This window comes from Culex quinquefasciatus, chromosome 2 (genome assembly GCF_015732765.1).
Source record: "Culex quinquefasciatus strain JHB chromosome 2, VPISU_Cqui_1.0_pri_paternal, whole genome shotgun sequence".
Lineage (NCBI taxonomy): Eukaryota > Metazoa > Arthropoda > Insecta > Diptera > Culicidae > Culex > Culex quinquefasciatus.
The window spans coordinates 127,583,731-127,594,799 of NC_051862.1; the positions used below are offsets into that span (position 1 = coordinate 127,583,731).

At 41.0% G+C, this 11,069-nt stretch overlaps 1 protein-coding gene across 4 annotated transcripts; it reads left to right on the forward strand.

The window, feature by feature from the left end:
• The first annotated feature begins 1,445 nt into the window (after positions 1-1,445).
• Positions 1,446-10,834, forward strand: LOC6041558 (CLIP domain-containing serine protease 2). Of its 4 annotated transcripts, none has more exons than XM_038256960.1 (6): positions 1,497-1,609; positions 9,249-9,375; positions 9,543-9,636; positions 9,697-10,078; positions 10,142-10,338; positions 10,406-10,834. In XM_038256960.1, the coding sequence occupies exons 3-6, from the start codon at positions 9,588-9,590 to the stop codon at positions 10,816-10,818; spliced, it is 1,041 nt and encodes a 346-aa protein (XP_038112888.1). In that variant the 5' UTR covers positions 1,497-1,609; positions 9,249-9,375; positions 9,543-9,587; the 3' UTR covers positions 10,819-10,834. The 4 variants fall into 4 exon arrangements, with proteins under 4 accessions (XP_038112891.1, XP_038112888.1, XP_038112889.1 ...); XM_038256962.1 differs by having other exon boundaries at positions 1,555-1,609; positions 9,289-9,375; XM_038256963.1 differs by lacking the exons at positions 1,497-1,609; positions 9,249-9,375 and adding an exon at positions 1,446-1,463.
• The last annotated feature ends 235 nt before the right edge of the window (positions 10,835-11,069 follow it).

Genomic DNA, 11,069 nt, shown 5'->3' on the forward strand with positions numbered 1-11,069 from the left:
ATGTCTCTTGGACAATTTTATGACATATTTTCTGAACTTTTCAAATAAAATATTTTCGGAAATGATCACTCATGGTCACTATTTTTAATAATCGAAAAACTGCAAATATTTCGCAAAAATTAAACTTTCGGTGGCTATATCATGAAAACAGAGCCCTTTATCAAAAAATCTGTAGTGTACTTTTCGATTGGAAATTCAATTTTACATTAAAAAAATACGTCAAATTTGTTTTTGTATAAAATTTCGAATTTTTCCAAAAATCACTTTTTTTCAAAAATTCATAACTCAGCAGCAGATTTTTTGACCATGTTTCTCTATGGCTCAAAAGTTGCGGGTCCTATTTTTAATTTTTTTTTTCTCAATAGTCCTAATGGTCAATAGTTCTATCTCTATTTTTTCTCAATAGTCCTCAACAATACCTACAACTTTGCTGAAGACACCAAATTGATCAGAAAATTCACTCAAAAGTTATAGCTATTTGAATATGTAATTATGTACGTACCATTTTTGTATGGACAGCTGCCAAAATTGTATGGAGACTTGTATGGGTGAACCAATGACACAAAATAGCTTATTTGGTCATAGGGAAGGCCCCCACAAAGTTTGAGCCAAATAAAAAAAATACAAAAAATAAAAATGGTCGAAATCGGCCGATTTCGTAGAGAGTTGCTCATTTGACAACGGAGATTTTTTGAAAAAATGACGAAAGTCGTAAAACTTCGTGGTGGTGCCAATTTGGTTCGAAATCGGGATTCTTACATGTTTTCAATAGCTCCATAAAATTTGAGCTTAATCAGAAAAAATCGATTTCGAATTTGTAGTTTTTTGTGTATAGTTGAAGCGAAATGACCCTTATATCTTTACAAGGAATATGTAGAATCATACCCAAAAAAGTATCACGATGGCAGGGTACTATTGTTAACAACTTGTCAAGGCTTCACCATAAAGTCAGTATCATAACGTAATCGACAATGTTCTTTTAGTAATAAAAATAAACATTATGTAACACTTGAAACTTTGTTGTGCCCAACAGCAAGCTCATATTTAATTTTGTTCTATTCTCATAAACCAAGCACTTTAACGATCTCGGTGTGCTGTGCAGTAGACAATCCTGGATGTTATAAGAACAATCTTAACAAAATTTTAACTACAATTTGCAGGAAGATTCGTTTCGAGGCCGTCCATCAGAATCAAAAGTAATCAATTGAAAAAAGTATACACACTACCACGACACATACTGGAAATTCTCTGCTAAAGCTAGCCAAACTTGTTAAACCTGTTTGTTATTGCTTATTCAAGCTGTTATCATCCCATTCCGCATCCGGAGCGCTGGAAGACGCTCAGAATGAATTACGCAGTCGAGAAAGAGCAAAGAACGACACGCGACCTTTCGGAGAGTCTCCGCTCCAACGATTCTCAACGATATTTCGTGAATCCTCTTCTACGAACTCTGTCATCACACGGTACGAATGCTCCATCGAAACTGCTCTGTGCATGCTTCGGTCAGTTGTCTTCGCGATACTGGCTGAGCCCGACTCAGTTTCACTCGGTTCGTTCGTTCGTTCATTCATTCTCGGTTTGTTTGTTGTGGTTTGCTGTTTTACAACACGTAAGTGAGGATTCCCTCGAGTTTGCCAAGTAGTTTGGAATGCTACAGCGGGGTTTTCCCCAGAAGGCACGTCGACTCCTATAGTGCACACCCCGCAGGCGTTTGTGAATGACGTAGTTTAAGTTTGAGTCGACTAATGAACCCGTTACAGCCAAGTGTGAATGTGAACGAGAACGTTCTTATCGGTAGAATGGTGTAATCGCAAAAAAAAGAAACTATAAATGAAATTCCAATGCGATGTGAACTTTGTTGTGCACTTTGTCAATGAACTGTAATAGTGTGTTATGAATTACATAACAGACTTCATTAGAACCGGTAATGCCGGTTGGCGTTTGTTTAGGTATAGTGTTACCGTTGTGGCGGTTAGTATTACTAGAATATTTCGCACAGTTCTTGGAATTGTTGGTTATTTTCAAAGAAGTCATTATTCAATGTTATGATAAGTTTAACTTGAAAACATTGCGCAAGATCAGTTACATGTAAATTTAATAACAGTTATTACTCATTACGACCTGCCTTGATAGCTTCGATAGCCAGCACTTGAACTCACAATTACAGTACCTATGTAAAAAAAGTATTTACACCCCTTGGGCACTATGCACATTTTGTGATGAAACATGTAAACAATTTAAAGTTTGACAGAAATCTTGTACTTCGTTACGTCCAGAAACTCATGCCGAACATTTTGCTACAAAAAGCCCAAGAAAAGATTATTTCTATAAAAAAATTCTATAACAAATGGGTAATTCTCTACCAACTCACACGAAATCGGGAAAAGTTGCTCCGAACCCTCTTCGATTTGTGTGAAACTTTGTCCTAATGGGTAACTTTTGTCCTTGATCACGAATCCGAGGTCCGTTTTTTTGATATCTCGTGACGGAGGGGCGGTACTACCCCTTTCATTTTTGAGCGTGCGAAAAAAAAGGTGTTTTTCAATAATTTGCAGCCTGAAACGGTGATGAGATAGAAATTTGGTGTCAAAGGGACTTTTATGTAAAATTAGACGCCCGATGTGATGGCGAACTCAGAATTCCGAAAAAACGTATTTTTCATCGAAAAAAAAAAACACTAAAAAAGTTTTTAAAACTCTGCCATTTTACGTAACTCAACTGTAAAACATTTTGGAACATGTCATTTTAAGGGAAATTTTATATACTTTTCGAATCTACATTGACTCAGAAGGGTCATTTTTTCATTAAGAACAAAATTTTTCATTTTAAAAACACGTTTTTTCTAACTTTGCAGGGTTATTTTTAAAAGCGTTACAATGTTCTACAAAGTTGTAGAGCAGACAATTACAGAAATTTTGATATATAATCATAAGAGGTTTGCTGGTAATCATCACGAGTTATTGCGATTCTACGAAAAAAAAGTTTTGAAACAGTTACATTTTGCGTTTCTTTTAGTTTCGTCGTCCATGTCTGTCGCAGGTGACCATGAATGGGCATGAACTGGGATGGGATAAACAAAGAGAAAAAAACTATTGTCAAACTAAACCACTTTCAACATGGCCGCTTCTGTCAACCTAAACCAGTCCTTTCTTATGAGGAGAAAATGAGAAGTATTGTAATTTGAGTTGAAAAAAAAACAATTTTAAATCAATTTCACAAATAATTGTAAATTGCATTTATAGATTGATTAACATATTTTCAATTAAAAGGCATTTATTTCTATCGTTCACCGAATGTCGACTTATCAACATTTTCATTTTAAAAAAACAATACATTTCATGAACTGACGATTCTTTTGCCCATTTAAAACTATTGTTATTTTTTTGTTACAATGAAATTACGTTACAATGGATTTAAAAACTTTCTGTGCGTAACGGGACAACGACAGGAGCAGATTTATAGATAAGAAAAAAAACTTCCCCTCCCATTTAATGACTTGCAGGCTTTTTAGGATTTTTTTTTAGATTGAAGTAAGAAAACGCATTTATATCATATTGCATTTTACAAATCCAAATGAAAATTAAAAATCTTTCATATAAAAAACACATTAAAAATTGAAGAAGTGAACATTTTTTGACTCGTCGTGATCGTTTCGTATCATTTACCTCGAGCGTGACCTCGAGTAATCTTTGATTTGCCAACCATTTCTAGTGATTTGTATCCGGCAGCTCCTTATGAACGGATCCACCGTAAAACGATGGAACATAACTCAGGGTTCTCCACCCTCGTTTAACCGCAAATTTTAACAGCCAAATTAAAAAAAAAAAATCTGCGAGGAAAAACTAAACAATATTTCAACCAAAGAAAAAGTCATCCGCATGCTTGAGCACTGAGTTGAAAAAGGTGCAGGTGGTTATGTTACACATGACCAGTATGACAAAGAACTTTGCTAGATGATTGTTGAAATTTTTGATTAGAACGTCCGATCCAAATTTCCCCATGATTCCCTTATAATTACACAAGACAACTCTTTTGTGGTCTATTTCGTGGCTCTGAAACAGGCTGTTTGATTTGTAAAGTTTTAAGACATAATATCAACGTCCTATCGAACTAAGGGGATGAAAATTGAAAGTGGAGCTGAACTGCCCTATTCAGGGCTCTAATTGATTACGAAATAGTTATTCTAAATTTCCAGAAACAGATTTCAGAAGTTTAACAGTCATTTTTCCCCAACTCTTATGGTTCGGCAAATGTCCCCCCATCGGAACATCCCCGCGGCCTCCGGCCACTTCGGAGTGTGGCCACTACTGCTGAAATTTCAAATTTCATGTCCAGTATCAAAATCCATAAAGTTTGATACCCATATTGTACCAACTCTTATGGTTCGGCAAATGTCCCCCCATCGGAACATCCCCGGGGCCTCCGGCCACTCCAGGTGGTGGCCACTACTGCCAAAATGTCAAATTTCATATCCAGTATCAAAAACCCTACAGTTTGATACCCATATTGCCCCAACTCTTATGGTTCGGCAAATGTCCCCCTATCGGAACATCTCCGGGGCCTCCGGCCACTCCAGGTGGTGGCCACTACTGCCGAAATGTCAAATTTCATGTCCAGTATCAAAAACCCTAAAGTTTGATACCCATATTGTCCCAACTCTTATGGTTCGGCAAATGTCCCCCCATCGGAACATCCCCGGGGCCTCCGGCCACTCCAGGTGGTGGCCACTACTGCCGAAATGTCAAATTTCATGTCCAGTATCAAAAACCCTAAAGTTTGATACCCATATTGCCCCAACTCTTATTGTTCGACAAATGTCCCCCCATCGGAACATCCCCGGGGCCTCCGGCCACTCCAGGTGGTGGCCACTACTGCCGAAATGTCAAATTTCATGTCCAGTATCAAAAACCCTAAAGTTTGATACCCATATTGTCCCAACTCTTATGGTTCGGCAAATGTCCCCCCATCGGAACATCCCCGGGGCCTCCGGCCACTCCAGGTGTTGGCCACTACTGCCGAAATATCAAATTTCATGTGCAGTATCAAAAACCCTACAGTTTGATACCCATATTGCCCCAACTCTTATGGTTCCGCAAATGCCCCCCATCGGAACATCCCCGGGGCCTCCGGCCACTCCAGGTGGTGGCCACTACTGCCGAAATGTCAAATTTCATGTCCAGTATCAAAAACCCTAAAGTTTGATACCCATATTGTCCCAACTCTTATGGTTCGGCAAATGTCCCCCCATCGGAACATCCCCGCGGCCTCCGGCCACTTCGGAGTGTGGCCACTACTGCTGAAATTTCAAATTTCATGTCCAGTATCAAAATCCATAAAGTTTGATACCCATATTGTACCAACTCTTATGGTTCGGCAAATGTCCCCCCATCGGAACATCCCCGGGGCCTCCGGCCACTCCAGGTGGTGGCCACTACTGCCAAAATGTCAAATTTCATATCCAGTATCAAAAACCCTACAGTTTGATACCCATATTGCCCCAACTCTTATGGTTCGGCAAATGTCCCCCTATCGGAACATCTCCGGGGCCTCCGGCCACTCCAGGTGGTGGCCACTACTGCCGAAATGTCAAATTTCATGTCCAGTATCAAAAACCCTAAAGTTTGATACCCATATTGTCCCAACTCTTATGGTTCGGCAAATGTCCCCCCATCGGAACATCCCCGGGGCCTCCGGCCACTCCAGGTGGTGGCCACTACTGCCGAAATGTCAAATTTCATGTCCAGTATCAAAAACCCTAAAGTTTGATACCCATATTGCCCCAACTCTTATTGTTCGACAAATGTCCCCCCATCGGAACATCCCCGGGGCCTCCGGCCACTCCAGGTGGTGGCCACTACTGCCGAAATGTCAAATTTCATGTCCAGTATCAAAAACCCTAAAGTTTGATACCCATATTGTCCCAACTCTTATGGTTCGGCAAATGTCCCCCCATCGGAACATCCCCGGGGCCTCCGGCCACTCCAGGTGGTGGCCAATTCCAATTCCCGCTCATGCCGGCTGGCATGTCTTGGCGTGTCCATGCCTCCAGGCTATCTGCTCCCGGGCCTCCAGGCCGTCTGCAAACGGGCCACCAGGCCATCTGCTCCTGATGTGTTCTCGTCGACGGCCAGCAACAGACTGAATTTTAAGGACCGACCGAGCCGAGTTTTGTTAATTTAGATCGGGGACGTATGCCCCGCCTTTTTGCACCCATTCTCCTACATCTCCTTAGGCGTCATCCATAAAGTATGTCACGCTCTAGGGGGAGGGGGTCTGAGCAAGTGTGACATTGCGTGTTATAAGTATAGGAAAAGCGTGACAAAGGGGGGGGAGGGGGGTAAATTTTGGCTGATTTTAGCGTGACGTACTTTATGGATGAAGCCTTATTCGCTTTTTGCCGCGTCGACGATCCGAAAATTATGAGGTAGAGTGGGGGTGATTTTAGATACATCAATCTCACGTCTCTATATTGACTGATTGGGAAACGTTTGTTCAACCAACCAGCGTGCACCAAAAAGAGGGGAAATTTGCCGAGAGGGGAATTCGTCACGTAACGTTTCGCTTCGCGAAAATTTTGGATTGACACCACGTATAGAAACCTTAGGACAAAGTTCTTTGTCAAAACATCATCAAGAAAATTTGAATTGTCAAGCTATCTGAATCACAGATTGCTTGATATTTGTAATCGAACACGAATTTTCTTTCAAAAAACAGAAGAAGAATACAAACGTAAACATTCAAAAAGAAGACTCTATCCAGCCGTCCCATCCCAGGGCATGAATAACGACGACCAACTCTTACCCCTACACCACGGTCCTAGCTAAAAATGTCATAGTTTTACTCAAATAACTATTGATTTTGGTACATTTTCGACACATGCTTCCAAATTTGAAATTATCTTGAAGAAAAGAAGTCTGCTTATTTCTAATACCGTAAACTGTTAAGAAAAGTTCTCTATTTCAAATGTTGATTTTTTTTCAATTTTCACTTTCTGAATTTGCAAATTAAAATAAGATTGATAGAATTGAACTTAAAAACTAACTTAATCCACCTATGTGGTTGGTGCCTTCCTCACTTTTTACCAACATTTGGTGATATGATGGGTTTGGACACAAATTCCATATATTTCTCACTTAAGCGATCATAACTTGAGACTGACTGAGCGTTGCCAGATCTTTAATGTTTTGGACTCATGGGAGAGACTCATTACCTAACCAACGATGGGTCGGATGATTAATCCGGACATAGTTTACATGCATTTAAGTGAGATCCGGCTTCAAAAAAGTACATAAATATCACTTAAGTGGTCATAAATCGAGACAGGGTTGCCAGATCTTCAATGTTTTATACTCATTGGAAAGGTCATTTGATTACCTAACCAACAATGGGTTGGATGATGGATCCGGACATAGTTTATATGCATTTAAGTGAGATCCGGCATTAAAATGCCAGCACCCGATTCGCAACATTGACACTTTTTCATACGTAACTTTTGAACTACTTATCGGATCTTCAAACAATTCAATAGTGCAGTATGGGGCACCAAACCGGACCGAATGCAACTTGTTTGACTCAAATCGGATCAGCCAGTGCCGAGAAAACTTGGCAAGAATTTTGAGCACCAAGTGGAATACGCACACACATACACACACACACACACACACACACACACACACACACACACACACACACATTTGTTCAGTTTTCGATTCTGAGTCGATGGTATACAGGATTATAGCCTTACCTCAGTGAGGTCTCGTGGCGCAGGGGTAGCGGCTTCGGCTGCCGATCCCGATGATGCTATGAGACGCGGGTTCGATTCCCGCCTTATCCACTGAGCTTCTATCGGATGGTGAAGTAAAACGTCGGTCCCGGTTTCTCCTGTCTCGTCAGAGGCGCTGGAGCAGAAATCCCACGTTAGAGGAAGGCCATGCCCCGGGGGGCGTAGTGCCAATAGTTTCTTTCTCAGTGAGGAAGGCAAAATGGCTTTATGTTTGTCTTTTATGTATGGAATTTAACTCTTCGTTTGTTGCTGATTGGCCTTTTAATATTTTGCCTCAATATTTATAAGTATAAAAATTCCCGGGAGTCTCGACTAAATTTCCCGGGAATCAGGAGGCAAATTTTTCCCCGGAATTCCCGCTCGTCACCCTCTAGCCATATCTCAGCAATCAAAGGTTGAAGGATTTATCCGGTGAATTTTCAATACCTTCCAATTATCATTATTTTTTTCAAAACATCGTAACTTGGCGAAAAACCATAAGTCCGTCATGGGATGGGAATAAAGTTTGTCAAAATCGAGTTTTTGTGATAATAATTTAACAAAATGGGTAATTTTTTCGGTGTACCTACTTTTTCCAAACAGTCTTAATCATAACCTACAACTTTGCCGAATACAGCAAAACGATCAGAAAATCCCTTCATTTTCGAATACATTCAAATTTTCCGATGAAACCAGGATATCGTTTTTTTTTTTTTTGGGAACAATTAGTCCTCAGGAATGTTCCAATGGGAGGAAATTTGATGAACCATATGAGTTTTAGACAGTTAGGGTACCAAAACCGAGTTGATATTGATAGCCGGGATGAAATTAATAGGTTGAATTTATTTTTTGCAATATGAAAAATACCAGTGAAATACATTTTAAAAAATATTTTAAGTCCCAATCCCAAAAACGTTGATAAATAAGATTATTTTAATACCGTCATCAGGGGTGACATTGGTTCTGGAAGGTGAGATTGGGTCATCCAAATTTAATCACCCTCAGCCTCAATGTCACCCCTGACGACATTTAAAGTGTCATGATTTTCTCAATGAAAATGAGTTCAATTCAAAATACGGAATGATTTTTTTGATTCTTCGAGGATTTTTATATCAAAGAATAATTCGAATAAAAAAAATGTCACAATTAATTTGTTAATTCAAACCAAACAATTAAAAAAAGTGGTGGTGTTTTCCATTTGTGAGATTCTGACAATTTTAAAATGACTTCAAGAGTATTCCCCTGTTTGGGAACTCCCACTTTTAACTCAATATATTATCGTCAGAAATATTTGCTGATTGATTCATTGCCTCTATTTGATAATGGTTAGTCAGAAATAAATCTTTTATTTGAAAATAAACAAAGGCAAAATCAGAAATTCTCTTCTTTGAAGAAGAGCTTTAATGTTAAAAATGCTCTGTTTATTAGTAAAGTTCCTCGCATCGATTTCACAAACCAACTAACTAATTGAACCAATCACTCTCAGACTATTCGCCACATGATTCACAATCGTTTATCAACCTCAGCTCGTCACGTGCAACTCGCGTGTGGCGCGAGACTACGGAAACCTTCCGCCCAACGACTGGAGACAATCCCCCAACCGTTTGCGAAATGTGAGTGAGCCAATCCCGCAAAATTCCCACCAATCGCAAGATTCCCCCTTTTGTGGTAAATGCATTACAGCTCTTGGCGTTGACACACCTTTGACGAATCTTGGGCGATAGCTGTTTTCATTTTAAGAAGGGAACCTTCTTCAAGCACTAATGCTTTCTCGTTCCAGAATTCGTACTGTGAAGACCATAACCCGTGAGCGGTGCTTGTTACAATGAGATTCCTTGTACTTTTAAGTATTGTCGTCAAGCTGGTAGCCTCTCGTGAGTATATTTTTTGGAGTGTTTGAGTTCTTTGAATTAAGATTTTAACTTTTTTTTTAGAAATCAGCTACAAGTCATGTACCTTCAACGAAATTTGTGCGTCCATCCAAGACTGCCCCACGTACCAAAGTTACAGCAGCCTTCCGTTCCGAAATTGGCCTCAAGACGTTCAGAAGCTGGCCAAAAGTAATCTGTGCAACAATGAAATGATCAACCGGACTCCGGTGCTCAGCGTCTGTTGTCCTTCGCCGTTGAACTCTCGAAGGTGCGGAATTCAGGCCGGCGATCGGATAGCCAAAGGAACCGTGGCGAAAGTGTTCGAGTTCCCGTGGATGGTGCTGCTGTACAGCCGGACGGACAGGTTCGTGTGCGGTGGCACGCTGGTCAGTGCCCGATACGTCCTGACGGCAGGTCACTGCGTGAACTCGGAGAAATCCAAAATGTAAGTAGCAATTCTCTTGTGGCGTTTCAAGGACTTATCATCATCTCCACACTTTTTTTCCAGTATCTCCGTAAGGGTAGGAGAAAACGACATAAACCAGCCGATTGACTGCAACGTCGTTGACGGGGAGCCGGACTGTGCTCCTGCACCGCAGGACATCAACGTGGAGCAGATCATTCGACACCCGGGTCACAGCGATCGCTCAAAGAAGAACGACATCGCGCTGCTGCGGCTGGAACGTCCCGCAGTTCTTGGAGACAGTGAGTACCAACGAGTCTGAAAAGCAGAGACCAAATGAACTAACCAACCCCCTTTCAATCCCCGCAGGTGTCATCCCGATTTGCCTCCCAAATGGATCCCCCGAGCAGCGCATCGTGGATCCTTCCTTCCTGGTCGTGTCCGGCTGGGGTCTGACCGAAAATGGGACGTCCTTCGATGTGCTCCGGTATGCGCGGGTCCCCCCGGTAAGCCTCGAAGATTGTGGCATAAAGCTGCGAGGGTTGGATGCGACGCTGCGGCTAGATCAGAGTCAAATCTGTGCCGGCGGAGTTGACCAGATTGACAATTGTGCCGGGGATTCGGGTGGGCCGCTGCAGATCATCTCGAACCAATCCTCGCGGTATATCCAGTACGGGGTGGTTTCGTACGGGCTGAAGAGCTGTGGCGTGCAGGACGAGCCCGGTGTGTACACCAATGTTGTGTACTACATGAAGTGGATCTTCCAGAATGTTTTGGAATAAATGACTGATTAGTAAGGGAAATAATTATTGTTTTTATTGCCCACCGGTGTTCTTCCGCAACATTGTTCCAGTGGGCCAATTCAACTCTTTTGACCTTTTAATCTAAAAACAAAAACAAAAAACAAAAACTTGGGGAATCTTCTTAAATCATTATTTTGACTAATTTTAAACATTTGCATGGTTCTTCACGGTGCAAAACACTTAAAACATTGATAATTTGTATTCAAAATGACATTTTCACACATAAATGC

Bases quoted from the DNA above. Each gene is read 5' to 3' on its own strand.
- LOC6041558 (XM_038256963.1), top strand. From the start codon at position 9,588: ATGAGATTCCTTGTACTTTTAAGTATTGTCGTCAAGCTGGTAGCCTCT. The intron at 9,637-9,696 runs GTGAGTATATTT...CTTTTTTTTTAG, and splicing joins CGTCAAGCTGGTAGCCTCTC to AAATCAGCTACAAGTCATGT. The intron at 10,339-10,405 runs GTGAGTACCAAC...CAATCCCCGCAG, and splicing joins TCCCGCAGTTCTTGGAGACA to GTGTCATCCCGATTTGCCTC.